Here is a 23,412-nt window from a genome sequence, read left to right on the forward strand (position 1 = left end):
AGCGTGAGACGGGGACCACGCATGTGCGATCCAACCGGGCACTTCTACCACAATTCTCCAATTATGAACACAGGAGCGCACGGACACCTAAGGTGGAGTACCCACAGGGACATCACTAGAAGCAGCACCAGTTTATTTAACTAAAGGTCATCTACTGCATGAGCTCTGACTGCTAAGCAGTACTGCATCCTAGTGGATAATGAAAGAATTGCTACTGCTTTAGATTGGAAAACAAGCAGTTGTACTCCAATTAAATAGAGCAGAACCCCATATATCCAATCTAATAGGGACTGGGGCCAGATCAAATAATCAAAAAATGGATAATCCGGAGAATGGGAAGTGCGAGGTTGCAGACCTATCTAGCGGCCACGGGAGAGATTGCCTGCTGCTGGACCTGTGCGCACTGGTTGTTTGGTTAATAAGAACATAAGAATGGCCATACTGGGTCAGACCAAAGGTCCATCCAGCCCAGTATCATGTCTACTGACAGTGGCCAATGCCAGGTGCCCCGGAGGGAGTGAACCTAACAGGTAATGATCTAGTGATCTCTCTCCTGCCATCCATCTCCCCCCTCTGACAAACAGAGGCTAGGGACACCATTCCTTACCCATCCTGGCTAATAGCCATTAATGGACTTAACCTCCATGAATGTATCCAGTTGTCTTTTAAACCCTGTTATAGTCCTAGCCTTCACAACCTCCTCAGGCAAGGAGTGCCACAGGTTGACTGTGCGCTGAGTGAAGAACTTCCTTTTATTTGTTTTAAACCTGCTACCCATTAATTTCATTTGGTGGCCTCTAGTTCTTATATTATGGGAACAAGTAAATAACTTTTCCTTATTCACTTTCTCCACACCACTCATGATTTTATATACCTCTATCATATCCCCGCTTAGTCTCCTCTTTTCCAAGGTGAAAAGTCCCAGCCTCTTTAATCTCTCCTCATATGGGACCTGTTCCAAACCCCTAATCATTTTAGTTGCCCTTTTCTGAACTTTTTCTAATGCTAGTATATCTTTTTTATATACTAAAAGTGGTACAGAGAGCCAGATAACGGAGGGTTGGATAAATGGGGTTCTGCTGTGCACTCAGGTCTAAAAAAGAACCATACCCAGGTGAGTAAAAGGATCAATTTCACTTCCGCAGAAAGTAGGAGATTGATACATTTAAAACTCTTATTAGCCACACAACTGACTCTGTTGGTGCAAAGGTCTAGCAGAGCCCAGGTGACCATCTCCAGGAAAGCTTTTGATACATGATACACAGGGATGAATTCTTGTTGACACAACAGCATTACCACAGTTCTTGTGTGTTACTGCTCTAGGCTGGCTATTCTGGCATCATCATTCAATCTGAAAAAAAAGTGAGTTTCCTAAAAGTTATTTTGGGTTTCTTTGATCTAAGGCAACTCATATTTTAGATTCCTTTGCTCTTACCAAAGAAATTAGCAACGGAAAAGAGGTATTTGATCATCTTATATACAACTAGTGACCAGTGAAGGACTGTTTCTCACAGTATACGCCTTTTCTTTGTCCAGTCTATTTGAAACAGCCTGTGTGATGGGGCTTTTATCATTACCCTCGATTATTCTCAATGAACATATCTCAATGCTAGCATTCTTTCCTGATAATGTAGTAAAGTAGAATTGTTTGAAGGAGCATTTTTTTCACAGGTTTTTAGCAGATATATCTGCTGTAGCTTGTGGAGGAAATGTTGAATTTCTTCATACAATGGGAGCAGTTCCATTTTCTAGAGGAGCATTTCTTTGGAATTGTAATTAATACCAATTACAGTACTTCTTCTTTTAGTGTTGTTCACAAGATCTACCCTTGCTTTGGACTGCTTAAGGGCTTGACCCCATTCTCCTTCTAAAACAGTAGCATACTTTAAGATGCAAGCAATGATTCAGAATATAGGACTCAGCTCTTAGTATGAATATCATGTCCATTCAGAATAGAGCAAGAAATCACCTCTCACTGTGAATTCCTATCTCACATTTTGACATTACAAAAATTAAAATAGAAATCTCTGTGTTTAGAAGACCATGCTTTCTAATGGTTTTCACTTTCTTCCCCTGAAATAAAAAGGACTAATAGGGCTTTTTGAAATAGCACAATCACAGCTTCTACAGCACTACATTAACATTAATTTTTTTATTTGAGTGATCTTCTAGATGACTGCTTACTTTGGGCCATACATTCCCTGTGTAAAGACATGGAAAATCTGCCAGCTCAGATTTCTCAAAAATATGTTCCATCTCTGTCTACCTAATGATTATGCTGCAAAGGTGGTGAGACAGAGAGGGCGGACTGTGTGGATATCCCTTACATGAACAAGGTGAAAGATCTGTGGTTGGGACCTTGGCTTTTTGCACATGGCTGTTATTTTCAAATGCATTCAGTGTTGGGTTAGGCCAATGCTGAGTGCTTTTAGAAATCCCATTCATAGGACCTTTGTATCTGTGAAGCAACAAGATCCTCCGTCTGCAGACTACACAACTGGGCTTAGTTGTACTGCCGCCACTGGTTCATAGATCACAACTGTACTCATGTCACTCCTCATGAGGATCAAAGTGTGTGCAAGCGAATGAATCAGTCTTAAATACAGTGGTAAAAGCTCTGCTGCTTTGATTTAGGAACATGTCATTTAGCATGAGTCATCCCTTACTCCTCCCACTCTGGTTTGGCTACTCCCCCTTCATTGCCACAGAGTGGAAGAAGTGTAGACGTCTCACTTCGCTGCCAGACACGTGAGAAGCGTCTCATGCAGGTACTGCTTGCCTATGCAGGAGGTTCCTGGATAAATTTTACAGAAAATGCTACTTTTCAGATTTTCCTATATTTCAGAGTTATTTATATCTCTACCCTGTGTCTCCTTGTACTTCTGCATTTTAGTGCATCTTGCTATGAGACTGTTCCTACTGCTCAGATATTTTCAGCCTTCATCTGCATATGCCTTGTTTCCTTCGACTTAAACACCAGCTGCACTTAAGAGCTGTATCTTAGGGCTGAATTTTGTCTTAAATGGAGCTAACATGCAAAAGAGTAAGTGCAGCTCTATTAGATGATATTTTTCCTGTATTCTGAAAGTGGAGAAAGTCCTCCTAAACTGAAGAAAATAATGTAACAAATTATTATTTAAAACACTTAAGTTTTAAACAGTTTAAGAGAGCTTAAAAAGGAAAGAACATGAACTTAACCGAACATGCTGCTAAAACAGCGATAACAATTATGACTAAACAATTCATAACAGTCGCTCTTTCCTACCTCATATACAGCACTCAAGTCCCTGAAGAAAGTTTTGGCTCCGTCGAGCAAGGCCTCATTTTCTGGACACAGCACAATATAAGCGACATCCCGATGGCCCCCATATGGGTCTAGCAACAGCCTCTCCCAGAACGGCAAGGAGAATGGAGAGATTGTCAGGAAGTCCTTGTCATAACCCACTAGTAAAGTGGGGATTGGAAGAGGCTCAGGAGACTCCTCAGAACCTGATATGAAAAGAAGAGGGTATTATTACAGAACCACTTTAATTGGAAAGGAGTGTCTGGTGCAATAGCAAATGAGCTCTTTCTAGCCAAATGGTGTAAATAAGTAATCTCTTGTCATGGTGAGTTTTCAGAAAGCCTGAACCTCCTCTGTGCAGGCAGGATGCAGCCACAATACATATTAACAATGTCCTTCCACAGTCCTTTTCCTCAGGTAACGGAACGGTCCTTAATTACAGGGCAGAAAGATTTAGATCATACTTATGAAGTGTCATAAAATCAGAGGTCAGTCAGTCAAAGCAGAAGAAGCCAATCCAAGCATCACTACTGTAATTCCCCTAAAAGATTGCAATAAAATATCTTCTGGTGTACTATAAGTCCACATTCTGCCAGAATTTTAGGGCCTTCTTGAGGACTGAACTTGTGGTCTTGAAAGAAGTGGTTTCACTCTATCTAAATGATGATATAACAACATTTCACATATGTCCTTTGAACCTAAAGAAAAGTGATGACATGAATTCATGGATACTAAATTAATGTTTCTTGCTTTAGCTCCTGCTGGTTGTGCAAAATGACCAACTGAAGAAAACTGTAGCTCCCAAAGTGGATAGTGCTGATTTCTAAGCAAAGTGGCTAGAGTTAATACAAATTAAAAAAACCCAAAAGAGTCACCATCACAAATGAGAGGATTATCATAACAACAAATCTGAGATCTCACACAAACTGTGTTGTTAGGGATTACGCTAGCTAAAAAGAAATACTAGAGTAGCCTGCTGTTGCTTGGAGAATGTGAGCCCAAATATATCCTGGCAATTTCCAGAGAAATATAAATGACTAAAAAGTCAGCATTCACCAACCATTACCACATACTCACCACAGATATCTACTGTTCTAACACATATGAGAAAATGTGGTCATTTCAGTTACAACGTGTGGTAACTGTTGGAAAATCCTGACTGTTCAATGCTACACTGTAGTTACAAATGTTGAAAAATGGCTGGAGGTACTTGTCATATGGCACAGTGGCATTGGAATGTGATGGTAGTTACTGCAGCCTGTCATAGCCAAAAGGGAAATCAGCATTATGTCAAGTGTCAGAGCAGGGAAAGTAGAGGATTGAGGCACTGTGGCAAAATAGAATAAGACTGTAAAAAAACAGATCGGTAGGGAATTTCACATAAAATGCAGGCAAAACGCATGAAGAGTAAAAATGATGTTTAAAGGTCACTCATTAGTTTGTTCTCACTTAGTACATATTCTGTGAAATATATTTCCAATTAAAAGTCTCACTTGAAACCAAGAGGTGTTTAATTCCAAACATATCAGCAATATGACATTTTAAAACATATTTAAAATCTTAAAACTAGGGCTCTAATTTTATTTAACAGTTTCTATGTTTCATGTTATTGGTTATTCATTGTACTAGCTATGGGTTCAAACCAAAATCAAATCTACACAGGGATTTTGAACCTCACCAAAGCTTTTGAGGTGTTCAAACCCATCTCCAACATCAGTAATCTTGGAAGGTAGAACCTCCACTATATTACTCAAGAATAGCTTTCGAACATTAAACACAGCGAAAAGCCGTCTGAGGAGACTTTTGTTCTTATGAACTTTCCAGCAAAGAACACATTTAAATGCCCACATGTAAGGAAACATAGCCTTCATCTGAACACTGCTGTTCCACAAAAAACTGTACCATATGTTCCCCGTCCTGCCATCTTATGGAACTGCTGCCAGGTGAGGGGTCCCTGCACATGTTGGATATTCTCCCAGGTCCTGCCTGTTCGCTTCTTCTGGATGGCATCTTGAAGAAAGGGCTGTAGGGACAGTAGCATGCGCACCACATCCTGGGAGGACAGCATGCTGATATCCAGTACTACAAATGACAAAGAGGTATGAATCATATTTCTGTTGAGGAGAAGGGACATAATATTTTTTTGGCCTGTGATTCCTTTATCTTGCCTCTCATGGTGCCCATATAGCCTGTGCTCCACTGTAATTAGTAAAATAGAATTTAAACTGCTTCTTTATCAAAGGTTGTTAGACTAAGCTTTCTATGAAGTTCTTTTCAAAATATCCTTTTGCAAACTGTTATCTAGACTGTAGTGATTTGCTGTAAGTTTATTTAAAGGTGTAAAGCTGCTTAAAGGCTAAAAAATATTGTTCTTTAAGTCAAGCCCATAAAGAATTGTAAATAAACACATTATATTTCATTTACAAATTTACATTATTTCTAGTTGGCATTGTTTCACAAAGATTTGATGATTGCATACTTATGCTCCAAAAAGATATGCCACAGTCTCACCAAAGAAAGCTAGAGCAAAGTTTGACCCTCACCCCAGAAAACAAACCAAACCAAAAAACCTAAAAAATTGTGGTGAATTTGTGACACTGAAAAGTCCTACAGCATGCTGGAAGGAAGAAAGAAATTTACCAGTATTCTACCTTTGGTTTTAGAAAGCTCTCCAAATTTCTTATCTACTCCTGTTCCTCAAGAGTGCATTTTCCCCCATAACGTTTAAATGATACTGTCTTGCACTGGCAAGTTTAAAATAAAATTACAAAGATAACTAAGTTTTTTGAATGAAAAAAACCCAAAACCTCTTCTGTGAACCATACCATTGCTGTGAGGCCAAGAGTGTACAGTAGCACTTCTTACTAGGGCTTCATCCACTTTTCCACCAGTGGGGTTATCCACATACTGCCTTCCTTGCTCCAGGGCATTGAAGCACTCTATCCAGGAATCATTACTATCTGCTTGCACTCTGTCATAACTCCAGTTCATAAAGGGAAGTGTCTGCCGGTTATTGGAGGACATGTAGTCCAAGCAGCTCAGAGAGGTGAAAGGCTGTGTGTGCTGATTCTGGAGAAGGAGGAGGAGGCTCATAGGGGGTTCCTGGCCCCTCCTGGCTCCCTCTCCCATCTGAGGAAGTAAAGTGGTCTGACACATCATCAACCTCCTCTCTGCAGCCTGGCCAATGTCTGAGGTCTTGCCAAAAATATCCAATTCATCCTCAATAAAAAGCCCAGAGTTGTAACCTAGTTTGCGGTTCATAATTGCACTAAATCCACATGTGCAGCGGTACTGGTCCTCGTTGGATGAATCTGGGATGTACAGCCCTACATCTGCACCTTTAATATTCATATTACACGCGCATATACAACAGCTATCAAAGTTGCGATCTTTAAAGATGTTCAGCACGGAGTCTGAAAGAATCAGGGTGACATACAGGCTGTGGGCTTCTGGGATTGGCTGGACAGTGGGTGGCTCCACAGAATTAAGCGGTCGTGTTGTAGAAGGGGTAGAAGCTGGTGAACCTTGATCTGTGCTGTCATATTTTACAGATCCTTGCCCGCTGGCAGTGCCCCCACCTCTAGGAGTCCTTGGGGTTCTGGGTGTGCGTGGCGTAGGGACGGAGAAGCGGGGAGTTGCTGGGGATGGCAGTACTCCTGCTCCACTGTTGCTGGCTGGGGCAGCACTGTTTAATGTCACTGGTGTATTCATTTGGGGAGTGTTCATCTGAAGATAGTCTTGATCTGCGAGGCTCCCAACACTAGGCACATTGCTGTAAAAAATACAGGAAGAAGATGAATATTCAAAAGGTTCACTGTAGACAGGACTCAGATGCAATAGCTCCACAATGACCACAATAAAGGGACAGCACCTTCAGACATTCCTCTCATATCATTATATTCAAGAGTCTCTCTTCTTTCTATCTAAACTTTCAAGATCTCATCAGCAAACATAGCTAAGAGTCGCTGAGAGTGTAGTGAAAAGGAAAAAAACAAAACAAAACAGAAAACATCCCCTCATGCTGTTTTAAAGATTACAAGCTAAGAGCCTGTTATGACCTGAAATCTCAGGTGCTTATTTAGAATGACCTGAAATTAAATAATTGATGTGACTTCAATATTTTCAGCACTTGGGGGGGGGCGGGGGCGGAAGGAATTATTTCAGTGAAATCCCTATGCAACTGTCTCTAAAGAAATCTACGGTCCAGTGTGTAAAAATTAGGGGCATGAAATTTCATATAGTTGTACAGCATCATAAACTCCATTTAGAAATAATTTGCTTTACTGTCTATATCAGGGGTCAGCAACCTTCCAGAAGTGGTGTGCCAAGTCTTCATTTATTCACTCTAATTTAAGGTTTTGCGTGCGAGTAATACATTTTAACGCTTTTAGAAGGTCTCTTTCTATAAGTCTATAATATATAACTAAACTATTGTTGTATGTAAAGTAAATAAGGTTTTTAAAATGTTTAAGAAGCTTCATTTAAAATTAAATTAAAATGCAGAGCCCCCTGGAAAGGTGGTCAGGACCTGCGCAGTGTGAGTGTCACTGGAAATCAGCTTGCCGTAGGTTGTCTACCCCTGGTCTATATGTTTTAAAATGTCTGTAGTAAATAATTAACTTCAGTACTCCTTGATACAAATAATTTATCTGATTCTTCTTGGTGAAATTTTAATGTTTCCTTGGTGGTACCCAGCTGACAAAAGTGTTTCACATACAGTAAAGGCAGCCTTTATGTAGCCCTACATAGCTTATGGTACAAAAATAACAATTGCTATTGCAGACTCCTGGTCCACAAGAGCTGAAAGTGGTATTTCTAGGTCACCTTTTGTCATCACACTTCCTATTAGTAACAGTTTTGCCATTATCTGCTAAATTTCAGGGACCAGAAAGTGGTCATATATTCCCACAAGAGATCTCTTTTCTTTGGAATGACATATTACAGTAAGAAACAGATAATTTTGTCATTATGCTTCATATTAAGGACAACATAATTGCTCAAACAAACAAGGTCTTTATAACATTTTTCTTCCCGAGAGCTAATAAAACATTTTTCTTGAAATGTATTCCTTAAGGGCAGCACATAAAAAATAAGGACACAATCAGTCTCTTGATGAAGGAGCAGAAACATATGGATTTTTTATATTTGTATGTTCTTACTGTGTGTTTTATGTGTTATTTTAAAATGAATATTATTTTAAGGATCACATTTCATTAGCAACCTGAAAAGAAACTGTAGTAAAGACCTGATCCTTTAGAATCATTTTGTTATCTTTAACTGACCTGTGCCCAAGTCAAAGGTAGGAAAAAATGGACAAAGGTTGATAAGAGTTGTGAATCTGAGGCACAGTGAATACCTTAGACAAATGACAAAGTGTGACCTAGAAATCTTGATCAGCAATCACCACTTTACTAAAAGCCTGCAGTAATCAGGGTGCAGTAATTATCTTCACTCTAATTGGATTACATTGAAAATAAAAGATTTTTTTTTCAACAAATACCTGCAATTAATAATCAGCTCAGTCCTGGTTACTATTAGAAGCAGTTACTATTAGAGAAAACCTGAGAAGTCATTTGCTCCTTAGGTGGTATCGAGGGTTTGTAATTTCTTTTTTGCACTTCTTTTGAGAGCACTGGAAGATCCTTTGGAGCTGGAGAAGGTCTGATTTAAGGATTTATTTAAAGATACAAGCCGCTTCCTCTGTAAATTCATTCACTGCAGCAGGAGACTCTTCAACTATATATATTACGGCTTCTGAGAGGTTTTGTGTATTAAATGGTTTAAATTCTTGCTAGGTTTCAAGATCTGCAGCAATGGATTTTTTTCATAAACAGTGATAACTTTTGAAAAATATGCTGGGGATGCAAATTTCTCATTTAATTTAATTTAATGGCAAACTTGGACCTGTGGCACAGTGCCACTACACCTTAGAGTGGAGAGAAGCCCAGCAATTTCAGACTATATAGGAATAGGAATCACCGAACACATTAAACTGGCAACTTATATGAACAGTTCTGAAGAAACAAGAGGATCCCAAAGAAGAGTTGTGTGTCCCCACAAAACTGAAATGGGGTGAAATTCATCCCTGTACAAAGGGATATCAGAAGCCTACACACCACGTAAGTCACACTCAGCCATCAATAGGTGTATATCATTTATGTTGGCCATCTTCACAGAAGTGAATGTAACCACAGTGAATGAAGTACAAAGTGAATACTGAAAAGTGTGTCTTTAGGGCAGAAATAAATTAAATATACAAGCTCTACCACTGTAAATGATGGAATGGTCCATTACACTTCAAGATCCATTCTACTCCATGAGATGAAGGGCCAGATCCTTAGCTGACTAGTTGGGTGTCCGTAGGTACACCCTCCCCGATTTACTTTTTCATTTTTATTTTAAAAGGAACTTTACAAAAAAACAGCCACAGACACTAACAGAATTTGGATACATATATTTCAATGAGCTGAATAAATTAAAAGGAATAACTACCAAGAACAATTTAAGTATTAAAAATCCTGAAGATAGGAGTTCATTGTCAGCTCAAAATATCCATCAGAACTAATATTTTGATCTTCTAAATCATGCACTGCAGATGGATTAGAGGACACATTTTTGGATTATCAGAATCAGAAGGTAAGTACTTCTTTCCATCTACAATTTATTATAGTTTTACTAGAAAGCACCATGCAATTTCAGCACCCAATTTTATAAAACCGTCCCCTAAAGTTTACATATCATTCAATGACCTGGTATTTCCTTTGCAGTACAAATGAACATGCGTACCTTCCCTATGAAATACTGCTTTTGTTTATATTTTATACAGGCAGATATTTTCTCTCTATTACTCACACAGCACACAGCCATTACAAGTATACAACTTTTTTGTCTGGCTCCTTCTTTGGTATTAACTAAAACTCAAAGGAGAAGCAGATGATATGCCTTTTTACAATTAAAGGCAAATCACGTTTGACATCTACCATTTCCTCCAGCAAAAATGTGAAGTAATGACTAAATATTCATCATTAAACCTAATACTTGGAGATTAACTGTATGAGCCTTTAGAGTAACAGCCGTGTTAGTCTGTATTCGCAAAAAGAAAAGGAGTACTTGTGGCACCTTAGAGACTAACCAATTTATTTGAGCAATAAATTGGTTAGTCTCTAAGGTGCCACAAGTACTCCTTTTCTTTTTGTATGAGCCTTCTTCTTTAACATTTCTACTTTATGTTGAATTACAATGTTTTTGCCTGGATAATTATTTAAAATTGATCAACTCAAATGTCATTTATTCCTGCTCCAGTTATCAAAAATGTTTCTGACTTTATAAAGCAATGGAAGTTTTGCAGGTTTAAAATAAGTCCATAATTAGGCTTGCTCATAATTTTATCATATGGATTAAAACATGGAAAAATCATCAGCACTCTGAGTGTCCATTTATTATATACCTAGATACAGACATAATGAATGTCATCATTTGTTGCAATGCTTGTACTTACTTGTAGCCATCTCTGATGAAAGTGGCTGCAGGTGGCATGGGGAGTTGTTCAATTTTAGGAGGAATCGCCCAAGAAGGCCTGAACATGCAGGCATCCGGTATCTTCAGAGGTAGCAGGCACTGGCTTGGCAGTATCTTCAATGGAGCAAACATAGAAGAGCCCACAAAAGGTTGAAATGATGGAACTTTGTGCACATACGAAAAATCCTGTAAAACCAAAGTGATTTTAGTGTTTAGAGCTACATAGAAAAGTCAATCTTTATATTGAAAATATATTCAGGTAATACTAATTATACTACTTTGAAGCAAATATAGCTGCACTTTTTCTCATACTGAAATATCTACTCACTTTATAAACATTTAGGGACATACACCCAAAATTGTAATGACTGTAAAAAGATTAGGCTTCTAGAGCCGATTGTGATTGCTTTAGGGAAGGACTTTATACTACATGGTTAGAAAGTGAACACCACATTCTGGGCACTATCATAATCCAAACAATAATAATAATGGTGAACAGAGTAACCATTAACCACTGGCACCATACCAAATTCATAGTCCAGCCACCTTGGGCTCACTAGCAACCATTACACTTTTGTTTTGGGTAAAGGGAACAATAACTAGGACTTCAGCCAAAGTTATTCCAGATCTCCTTGAGACAGAGACTGTCTTCCTCTGTGATTGGAAAATATCTAGCATCTGGGGGAAACCACTGCAGTATATATAGGAGAAATTCTAGAAAACTTCGTTTTTAATGTCTTACCACAGTCCCAGCATCCTCATAATTCCAAGGCCAGAAGGGCCACTGTGATAATCTAGTCGGATGTCCCGTACAACACAAGCCAGAAAACTTCCCCAAACTAATTCCTAGGGCAGATCTTTTAGAAAGAACATCCAGTCTTGATCTGAAACTTGCCAGTAATGGAGAATCCACCACAACCATTGGTAAATTGTTCAAATGGTGAATTACTGTCACTGTTAAAAGTGTATTGCTTTATTTTCAGTCTGAATTTGTCTAGCTTCAACTTCCAGCCATCGAGTTGTGTTATAACTTTCTCTGTTAGACTGAACAGCCCATTATCAAACATTTGTTCCCCATATAAATACTTATAGACTGTAACCAAGACATCCCTTAACCTTCTCTGTGTTATGATAAATAGACTGAGCTCTTTGTATTTACCACTATAAGGCAGGTTTTCAAATCCTTCAATCATTCTCATGGCTCTTCTTTGACCCCTCTTCAGTTTATTAACATCCTTCTTGAATTGCGGACACCAGAACTGTACATACTATTCCAGCAGCAGGTGCATGAGTGCCAAATACAGAATGTAAAATAGCATTCCTCCTCCTACTCAATATTCCACTGTTATGTATCCAAGGATTACATTAGCCATCTGGCCACAGCATTGCACTGGGAGTTCAAGTTCAGTTGATTATCCACCACAACCCCCAAATCTTTTTCAAAGTCATTGCTTATCAGGATAGATTCCTCCATCCTATAAGTATGGCCTACATTCTTTGTTCCTATCTGTATACTTTTACATATAGCCGTATTAAAACGCATAGTGTTTGCTTGTGGCCAGCTTACCAAGTGATCCAGACTGTTCTGTATCAGTGCTCTGTCCTCTTCATTGTTTATAACTCCCCCAACTTTTGTATCATCTTCAGACTTTACCAGTGATGATTTTATGTTTTCTTCCAGGTCATTGATAAATTTATTATATAGTGTAAAGCCAAGAACTGTTTCATGCAGGACCCCACTAGAAACACACCTGCTTGATGATGATTCCCCATTAACAACATTTTGAGACTTATCAGTTAGCCTACTTTTAACTCATTTAACATGTGCCATGTTAATTTTATTTTGTTCTAATTTTTTAATTAAAATGTTATGCAGCACCAAGTAAAATCCTCAACAAAAATCTACGTATATTATACCAACATAATTATCTTTATCAAATTTTTAATTCACCCCCAAAAAAGATATCAGGTTAGTTTGACGGGATCTATTTTCCATAAACCCATGTTGACTGGCACTAATTATATTACCCTCAATTAATTCTTTATTAATCAAATCCCATATCACACGCTCCATTATCTTGCCCAGATCAATGTTAGACTGACAGGCCTATAATTACTTGGGTCATCCTCTTTACCCTTTTAAATATTGGCATAACATTAGCTTTTTTCCAGTCTTCCGGAACTTCTCCAGTGTTCCAAGACTCACTGAAAATCAACATTAACACTGCGGTGAGCTCTTCTGCCTTTTCTGTTAAAACTCTTGGATGCACGTTATCTGGACCTGCTGATTTTAAACTGTCTAACTTTAGTAGCTATTGTTTAACATCCTCCTGACATACTAGTGGAATTATCATCATTATATGATCTGAGTACATCAACCATTTCCCCCAAATACAGAACAGAAATATTTATTGAACACTTCTGCTTTTCTCTGATTATTGATAATTCTACCATTTCCATCTAGTAATGGACCACTACTATTGTTAGGATTTAAACTTAAAACAGTTCTACTTACTTTCCTTAACTCTGCCAGCCATAGATTTCTCCGTGTCCTTTTGCTTCCCTTCCCAGTGCCTCCTTAAAGTGTCAGAAGATGAAGCATAACAGGATTCCTACCTTTGACACTCAATAATCAGCACAAGAAACCTACTTACATTTTTGTAAACATGAGTTATGTTGGGGTTAGGTGCTAGATTCCTATTAATGTGTATGAGCAGCAGCTGCTCAAATGCAGAACTCTATGCACACTTAAAAAGATATGTTTCAATACTCTTTAAATCTTTGTTAGAGATATCTAAAATATCTTCAGTATGAATAAGTCCCTAAAATATATATTTTTTTCTAATCTCTCTTTTAGCTCATCAAACTATAATCTTGACCCAGATTTCCTTCCTGTCCCAAGATTAACTAACTTTGTTTTGACATACAGAAAAATATCTGAAGTGGAGGAAAAAACAAATAAGGTCTGTGACAACTGGAAGAAATAGCTTTTCATTATTTGTATGCAGCACACCTAATTAATAACCATTATACTGGAATACATGTCTTTCCAGTTTCTAAAATGCTGCTAAAACTGATAGGAGAGAGATTGAGAACTGTATAATTATACATTAGAAGAACACGGGCACCTAGTACAAACATGCCTTTTCTATTACACCCACACTGTGAGGGCAACAAGTCCCATCAGGTTAGGGTAGTATTTGTTTTTCCCATTAAGTCAGGTAAAGTGATACTGTATGCTGGAAAGAGCAATTCACTCCCAAAAAGCATGTGTTTAGATTAGGCCAAGGGCAAGTTTCTTTGGCAATTTACCATCTATTAAGGATTCTCTGAAAGCAGGGACTATGTACAAAGCTGGGCATACTATTTTCCCCTTCTCCTCGCTATTGACTGTTGGTAATTAATGCTGTTTAGGAACAGGAGGGGAAGTGACCCTGGGAATGTCAGAAGGACTGCCAATGGTAAAAGGTGTGGCTGCCTGGAGATCTGCTCCCTAGAGAGTTGATGGGTTTACTGTCTAAGATAATTTTTTCATAAGGAAATTAAAAAAAAAATCCACTGTTTTAGTTGCCTTGGGGAGAGCACCAGTGGGAGTCCTAGTGCAGACAAAACTGCAGCAGTTTCCAAGGTTTTTATCACCATAGCAATTAAATCTAATGTTGGAAGCTGATCTTTAATTGGCATGGGGACAACATCTCCAGAACCCATTGGAACCTCCAGTTTGGCTCCTGCTGGTGCTACTATTAAGACAGCTCAACTAGTGGTAGCATCAGTGCAATTTTTTTTCCCCAATGTAAGAGGCCATCTTAGCTCTGAGTAAATAGCTGTGCTATTTTTGCTTTCTCCTTTTCCCCCTGAGACTGGGCATTCTTCTATCTCTTTAGTAAAATTCTTACCAGGTTGTTCCCTCAATAAAATTTTGGTCTTCAGACTGGAAAAAAAGACTGCCACTCTTATACACTTCTTTGAGAGTGGAATTAAATTCAATAAGACTGGAAGTCTGTAAATTAGGCTAAAAAGCATATAAACTTTACCTGTTAAAGGTAAATGGCTGATTTTACTGAGAAGCACCATCCCTGGTCATAAAGGAAAGCAGTTAAATATGTGCTTAAGTCCATTTCTGTTCATTAAAGCACATAAGCATTTGCTTAGCTTTAAGCATGTTCTTAAGCCCCATTGTCTTCACTGAGACTTAAGCATATACTTAAGTACTTTCCTGAACTGGGACTGGGCCTACATTATGTAGTCTGCAAAAAGTTCATTCAGTTGTGACTGGGCAACTGGGAGCAACTCTCAGAGACAGACTGCCCATTTATATCTTATCTTATTCTAGCAGCAGTTGCCGAGTAATTCTGTTGGGTTTTCTTTTACACAATTTTGAGCTGTTATTGGGGGAGGGTATGTTCAATAAATAGGTAATTTACCTGTTACAGTTATTTTGTTATGGAAATTGTCTGAATTTCTTCAAATAAATAAATTAAGCAGCAGGATTTTTTAAAAAATTCCTTAATTAACTTAGGTTTCAGAGTAGCAGCCGTATTAGTCTGTATCCGCAAAAACAAAAGGAGGACTTGTGGCACCTTAGAGACTAACAAATTTATTTGAGCATAAACTTTTGTGAGCTACAGCTCACTTCATTCAATGCATTCAGTATCCGATGAAGTGAGCTGTAGCTCATGAAAGCTTATGCTCAAATAAATTTGTTAGTCTCTAAGGTGCCACAAGTCCTCCTTTCTTAAATTAACTTAGGATCCTCTCTAGTATGAATTTACTGCTAGTGAAAGACAGGGAATTAATGACCCTGGAGATTGAAGCCCTCTATTCAGCCAAAAACAAATACGCTACCCAATATTGTCACAGTTCCCAGATCAACTGCCCCTCTGACCTCTCCTGCTCTTGTTGAGTGCGTTCCACTTGCATCTCAGGTCTTTAGCTGTCACCTGTCTCCAGGTGGAATCATGCAACTCTCCCACTTTCAAACTAGGCCCTGAATTGCAGTCCCCTGGTACTAACTGTGATTTCAGCAGGTCTGATTTATACCCAATATCTGCAGTTCTCTTCTCTTCTCTGGGAGCAATGACAGGGCAAGCAGTGACCAACCTGCCTCGTTAAGGGAAAGTCCCCATGTGGAAAAAGGTTAAACACCTGGCAGACCTAGATATGCATAAAAGCATTTTCCACATGTGGACCATGCTAGGTCTACAGACTCTTCTACAGACCCCCTCCCTGTCAGCGCTCACTGACAACTTCTTGAACAGCCGCTGGCAACTTACCGTCCTTTGAAGAAATCAAGCCACTTTTTAACTGTTTACAGCCCTTTCATCTGTTAACTCCCAACTCTGGCAAAACAAGATTTGCAACTCAATGGAGCCAGGGTTCTTGAAGATAACAGCCTGCCCTACTGTCTTTCAAGAGTGTGCTTGGGAATTCTTACCTGGGAAGCCATTCTGTCACTTTCCTATTTGCTCCTCCCACAGCCCCCTATTAAGTTAGATCAATACAATCATACAGAAAATTCTACTAACCCATCATAGATATACAGAAACTTCTCTTTACTGACATGGTCACTTACAACAGTCATACCATTATTACATAATAGTATTAACAGATTAATACATAGTCACTTCTTGTCCATCACAAATATTTCTATCAGTGATGTACAAGTAATTATAAAAGCACTGTTAATAAAATTTTGAGATGACACAAACATTGCCAGAGTGGTACACAATGATGAGGAAAGGGAAGTCAAGTGGAGTGAAATGGATCACCTGGGGCCTGTTCAAACAAATGCATTTTAATGCAGTCAAATACAAGGAACAAAAAATGCAGGCCAGACCTTCAGACAGGGGATTGTATCCTGGAAAGCGGTGATTCTGAAATAAAATTTAAGAGTCACAGTGGACAAACAATTCAACATGAGCTCCCAGTGTGATTCTGTGCCAGACAAGACTAATAATCCTTGTATGTATAAAGAGGTGATTTTGCCTCTGTATATAGCCTTGCAAGATTGATATTGGAACACTCCAATTCTGGTGCCACATTTTAAAAAGGATGCTGAAAAACTGGAGACGGTACAGGAAAGAGCCATAAAAATTATCTGAGGGCTGGAGTGCTTTACTGTGGACTGAAGGAGCTCAATCTGTTCAGTTTATCGCAAAGAAGAATAAGAGGTGACTTGATCACTGTGCAGAACTACCTTTATGGGGTGAAAAATACCAAGCTCTTTAATCTAGCAGAGAACGGCATAACAAGAACCAGAGACTCAAAGTTAAAGCCAGACAAATTCAAATAAAACTAAGGCACCATTTTTAACAGTGAGGGTGATTAACCACTGGAAATGGTTTCAGAGTAACAGCCGTGTTAGTCTGTATTCGCAAAAAGAAAAGGAGTACTTGTGGCACCTTAGAGACTAACCAATTTATCTGAGCATGAAGTGAGCTGTAGCTCACAAAAGCTCATGCTCAAATAAATTGGTTAGTCTCTAAGGTGCCACAAGTACTCCTTTTCTTTTCACTGGAAATGGTGAATTCTCCATCTCTATGTCTTCAAATTAAGACTGGATGATGCTTTTCTGGACACTATTCTTTAGTCAAACCCAAGTTACTGGGCTCCGTCAAGAGGTAATAGTGAAATTCTATGGCCTGTGTTATTCAGGAGTTCAGACTAGATGGTCTAATGGTCCCTTCTGGCCTTAAATACTATGTAACTATGAAAAAATACAACACAGGAAGCAGCAGAACAACTTTTCCCCACAAACTACAAGACCAGTAGGATTCTCAATCCTTATCAATAGGGACAACCTCTGCGGGGCTAGGAATGGAATTAGCCAATTCCATCCTGGTTCTCTCTTTTGAGACTGCTAACTAAGTTTTAGTGCATAAACTCTACAGTGATGGGTGCTACAGAAAACCTTTGGCAAACAAGCAGGTATCAATTAGTGTTAACCGCAACGGTGTTTTCTGTAGTGTGGACAGATGTCCACTGGGGCAGGGGTAGGCAACCTATGGCACGCGTGCCAAAGGCAGCATGCAAGCTAGTTTTCAGGGGCACTCACACTGCCCGGGTCCTGGCCACCGGTCCGGAGGGCTCTGCATTTTAATTTAATTTAAAATGAAGCTTCTTAAACATTTTAAAAGCCTTATTTACTTTACATACGACAATAATTTAGTTATACATTATAGACTTATAGAAAGAGACCTTCTAAAAACATTAAAATGTATTACTGGCTCGCAAAACCTTAAATTAGAGTGAATCAATGAAGACTCGGCACACCGCCTCTGAAAGGTTGCCGACCCCTGTGCTAGGGATTAGCCTGAAACAAAACTCATTTCACACAGACAACAAACAGCTATCATAGGTTCTTTTTTTGAGAAGAGTGCCTCAAAACAATTAAAGTCAATGTGTAACTAATACATCTATTTTTGTGCAATTTCTCTGCTCGCATTAAACAACTGGAAACTTGTCCAATAAAAAGGATTCGTTTCCACTGAAAGATTACCAATCCCTTTATATCAGAGGTCCCCAAAGTGTCACACCCAGCCCATCCCCGCCCTCACCTCTGCTCCAGTCCCGCTCCCAGCCGCGTACCTGGCTTCCGGCCCCAGCTGCAGCATTGTTCTGGTCCCAGCCCCAAGCCAGCCCGCAGCCTCAGTTGCTGGCTGTGGCTCTGTTCCCGGCCACAGCCAGCAACTGTTCCCTGGGAGCAAGGCCGGGAGTGGAGCCACACCTGCTCATGGGCCCGTCTGCCAGCCCCACTTCTACCTCAGTCCCCAGCCTCAGCTCCACTCCTGGCCCCAGACCCAACCCCAGCTGTGGCCCTAGTCGCAGCCCCCTTACCTCTGTCTGTGCCACCTTCCACCCCCACCCCTGGCCGCATCACCACTCCTGGCCCCAGCTCAGGGAGAGGGCAGGGACAGGAGTAAGGGGGGGAGGGCCCGCAACCCTCAAAAGTTTGGTGACCTCTGCTTTATATGGATCTGGTTCAAAATTGTGCAAGCAATTTTCCAGCCAACTCTATAGCAATCTATTTGTATGTGTTTTATTAAAGAAAAAATCTTACACAGATGAAGTAACACTAATGGTATCTTTGGGGTATTACCTTGATTTCTTCAGGTTTAGGGCTCCCTAACCCTTCTTCCACCTCCATTTTAAATTCTGTGAGCTGTGTAGGAACCATGTTGACCATAGGACTTTCCATCATCCCCAATGCTGTCACAGTCTCTGAACTTATTCCATCTTTATAGTTCATCACCGGGGAAAAGGCAGGGTGTTGCTCCAAGGAAGGGGGTGTTGGGAACATCCTTTGCAGATCTGCCACAGCTAAGCATCACAAAATAACCTCCTGTTAACCATTAAAAAATAAATTCTGCATAACTCTTCAATGAGACCCCATAAAGAGAAGGACTCCAACTCAGCACTGGCTTTTTTGGATTGTTAAAGTCAAGCAAACAGACTGCAGATCCTTTCCTGCTTTCACACCAGTGTAAATCTAGACTAACTCTATTAATATAATTTATACAGAGTACATTGTCCTATGGACACTTTTCAAGTTTATTGTTCAATTGAAACACATACATTTGAGGATGTTCAATATTCAAATATGCTGTGATAATAATAAAGAAAGCTTTAAGAAAATAGATTAAAGAACAGTACTGGGGATCTGACCACAGTTACAGTTAATAACTAAGTGGGATCCAGAATATTTTTCTTTCCTTTCTAGTGTTTCATGACACAAAATCCTAAAATCAAAACTGGCTAAACTTCTTATGAAGTGCGGAAAACTTTTGCACAAAACTTTTGCACTGACTAACAGTATGTGAACCCATTTTGGTCCATGTTGTCATAATCCGATGAAAGCAGATCTGAGACTATAGCTACTGCCATCTTGGAACATCCTGATTAGAAATTCTGCCTCAAGGCATCTAAAAAAATAACAGGCAAGTCCCAGAGGATGCTGTAATATGTATTTTGCACCACAGCCACCAAGACAGGAAAAATCATAGAGCATTTAATTATCTCTAAATAAATCAACACAGTGTAATAATTCATCCTATATTTCCCATTAATTTTAAATGAGAAAAAATACTGAAATGCTTAATATAGTGAAATGTATTGTATAAACCCAAATGGAAATCACTGTAAACTATTACACTTTTCCCCATTACCTTCTTTTCATTTCCTGCCATAACGGGTTTATTTTTCATAAAATTCAGAACATATTGCTTTTTCAATTTTAAGTAGCTCAGGTATCCTTTTGACATAATGTTACAATCTGATGAATTCATTGTTAAAAATACTGAGATCATATAAGAATAAATTCCCATATCACCTTCTCCTACAAAAAACCCATACACTGAACCAGTGTTTCTGACAGACTAAATGCTTCATTTCATTTCCACACTTTTTTCTGTCCAGTAAAGCACTACAAATCCCCAGACTTATTTGACAGGATATATTCTTTAAATTTGTACTCCATAGCTATTATACATTTTGTGCAGTCCAAAGATGACAGTTATGTTTGATTTAAAATTGCTACTAAGTAGTGAAATCTTTCCGTGGGTCTGATTTGGATCAGCTGATCCTCTCTGCTTTTCAAGTAATGGAAGAAGAGAGGAGTGCTTTAGCATCATTTGGTGAGCAGTGGTGCTAGAATGACATTTAGTCAGCAGGGCTTTGCTATGGTGTATCAGGCATTTCAGTTCCTCACAGATGTTGTCATGCATCACTAGCTAGTGTCACAAGGAAATAGAGAGAGGATTAAGAGGGGAAAGCATAAGGGGTACAGTGTATCCATTTAACCTATTCTATACTGCTCTGTATTATGCCATTTTCTTACATCTTTTAGTTCCACTTTGCAAAATTCTGCAGTGCAGATTCATTAAAAAAAATCCTAAAATGTTTAATTAAAAAGAAAAACTACAGCAACTGGCTGTCAAGCATTATTCATTTTCATATGTGTCATGCTTGAGAAAGCTTTGCATATTTTAGAAAGCTATGGATCTACTAAAGCTGTCAAAATCCAATCTCTGTATACTTCATACTTCTACATTTGAGTAAATCAGCATTGCTTTTATGGGTCCATAAAACTCTCTGACTCATCCCTCTGACACTGTGGTTTTTCCCCTCAATTTGTTCTCATTACTAGCTGAAGTTAATGAGAAGGCATTAAAGAATGATTTGCAATGGAATTTGATTTCTCTTAAAGTAGCCACACACTCACTCACACATTTTTTTTCTCTTTTAAGACAAGTAATTTGTAGTTCACAGTCTGGTTTGTTAGCTTCACACAAAAATTATTCCATCCCACTCCATGCACACATACACAAAAGAATAATTCAAAAGAGGTGCTATTTACGTGAATGAAGCACAAAAACATCGTTAGACCTCACAGCAGTGAAAACTACAATTTCCTGTAGTTGCTGGCACAATCCTTATGAAAAACCTATTCTGATTTTAATGTTCATATTACATTTTCAGTATACCAAGTGCCAATAGTTAATTCCTCCCATTGATTTCACATGTAATATCGAGCTCTAAACAAACAGTATACAGATATACTGGCCTGAGCTGCACAAGCAGCATTTCCCCTATTCTAAATGTCTATTGAAGACCAGCCTAAAGAAGATCTCTGTGTAAGCCTGAAAGCTTGTCTCTTTTGCCAACAAGCATTGGTCCACTAAAAGATATCACCTTACCTCTCTAATATTTTGGGATTAATATGGCTATCACAACACTGCAGACATATAAATATATATGAATGATTTGATAACAGTGAAGCTACTAACTGAGTGTAAATATTAACTGACAATATTGGGATGACTTCTAAAGGAAGATACATAACTTCCTTTAATCCTCACAACAAAGGCAGAAGTATCAAATAAATGACATCTCAGAGCTCTGTAGACCAATTTTAGAAATACTTTTCACAAAGATTTTCTTATGGGACAATTCACTGCCCTGGTTTAATATTAGCCTCTAGTACTTATAGAAGAACTGGAACGTATTTGGTCTTAACCTGAAACCAATATTACAAACTTCTTATAGAAATACTTCAGCTCTGAACAAAGCTGCTGTCACTTCCTTACTTGGTGGATAAGGTACTGCTGATCTTCCATCCTTCCCCAGAGGGCGTTCCTCAGCTCCTGCTGGAGGCATTTTTGATGACCGCAGAGCTGGTGATACAGCCTAAACACAGGTATTTACATGATATGTGACAATCAGAGTAAAAAACATTAAAATTATTGAGTTATTTTAAACATTCAGAAAATCACCTAGTCTTAATAAGGCTTTTAGTTAAGAGCTTTTCATGTGTTTTTTTAAACTAATTATTTTTTTCTGCAATTTGACTTTATTTAACCCTTTCTTTCAACTTTAGTAGATAGATTCTAGGTGCCTTTAATATATACTGAATATACTCGATCATAAGCCAGTTCGTTGATGACCCATTCATAAGCCAACCCTATAATTCAGGGTTCAGCAAACTTTGGCTCCAGGGCCATCAGGATAAGCCACTGGCAGGCCAAGATGGTTTGTGTACCTTGAGCGTCTGCAGGCACGGAGGTAAACCTAAGTAAACAAAGTGTCCCGGCGTGCAGCTGTTTACCCTGACGGGCCAGGACAGCAACTGGTGGGGAAATTTTTTGCGGGGGAGAAGCTGGGGGTCAGAGGAGTAACCCCTGTGACCACCCCCCACATGATCCCACCCCTAGCCCGGGACCCCCACAGTCTCCCCATCCCATCCCTTCCCACCTTATCTGGGGAGGGCCAGGGGAGGATGTCTCTGGCCTGGCCAGAGCTGCTCCGGCAGGCTGGGCAGCGCGGCTGCAGCCTGCTCCGGCAGGCCAGACTGGGCGGCGCAGCCGCAGCGTGCTCTAGTGAGCAGGGCCGGGCGGCACAGCCGCAGCATGCTCTGGTGGGCGGGCCTGGGCGGCACGGCTGCAGCCTGCCAGCTGTGGAGCTACAGCTGCTTCAGAGGCTGGGGGGAGAGCAGTATGCCAGAAGCCGAGAGACTCTGGCCCCACCTCTTCCCTTCTGGCTCTGCTGCCTCTCCTTGCTCCCTCTACTGGGGGGAGGGGCTGTATCCCACCTCTCCCTCTCTATACCCGTTCATAAGCTGACCCCCTTCTATGATGCTTCCCTTTTTTACTAAAAAAATTTGGCTTATGAACAAGTATATACGGTACTAAAAATACCAGGACTTTGGAGCGGAGCACAGAGCAGCTCCGGAGCAGTGGAGCTGTAGGTTTTTGCCTGGAGCTGGAGTGGAGCCGGAGCACAGCTCCAAAGCCCTGAAAAATACAATCATACACTCAACTTGAAATTAACAATGCTTTTCTATTTGTGTCCATATTTGGATTACTATAAGGGAAAATAAAAGCACTGGGAATGAAGTCCTCGATTTATCTTGTGCTGTCTCTGTTGCAGCAGAGCACAGAACACTATGCATTCGACAGTGGCACATATAGGACACTGCTCAACATATAGCAATATTAAGGCAGGCAAAATGTTACATCAACATCACCCAACAGTGTAACTTTAAGGAACATGGCATAAATATTGGTTTACGTTTGGCAGCACAGCCTTCTATAATTGATTTGCTTAGGAGCTACTGT

The 23,412-nt window shown here is 39.6% G+C and overlaps 1 protein-coding gene across 4 annotated transcripts in view; it reads right to left on the bottom strand.

Moving 5' to 3' along the window:
• MED13L (mediator complex subunit 13L) overlaps positions 1-23,412 on the bottom strand; it is a 442,112-nt gene that overhangs the window by 52,747 nt on the left and 365,953 nt on the right. For all 4 annotated transcript variants that reach the window (XM_073312881.1, XM_073312880.1, XM_073312882.1 and 1 more), the window contains exons 14-19: positions 21,886-21,985; positions 18,900-19,120; positions 10,782-10,987; positions 6,109-7,055; positions 5,186-5,365; positions 3,266-3,489 (exon numbers count right to left, since the gene is read on the bottom strand). In XM_073312881.1, coding sequence (XP_073168982.1) covers positions 3,266-3,489; positions 5,186-5,365; positions 6,109-7,055; positions 10,782-10,987; positions 18,900-19,120; positions 21,886-21,985 — 1,878 coding nt within the window. The remainder of the gene's footprint in view (positions 1-3,265; positions 3,490-5,185; positions 5,366-6,108; positions 7,056-10,781; positions 10,988-18,899; positions 19,121-21,885; positions 21,986-23,412) is intronic.

Source organism: Lepidochelys kempii, chromosome 15 (genome assembly GCF_965140265.1).
Source record: "Lepidochelys kempii isolate rLepKem1 chromosome 15, rLepKem1.hap2, whole genome shotgun sequence".
Lineage (NCBI taxonomy): Eukaryota > Metazoa > Chordata > Testudines > Cheloniidae > Lepidochelys > Lepidochelys kempii.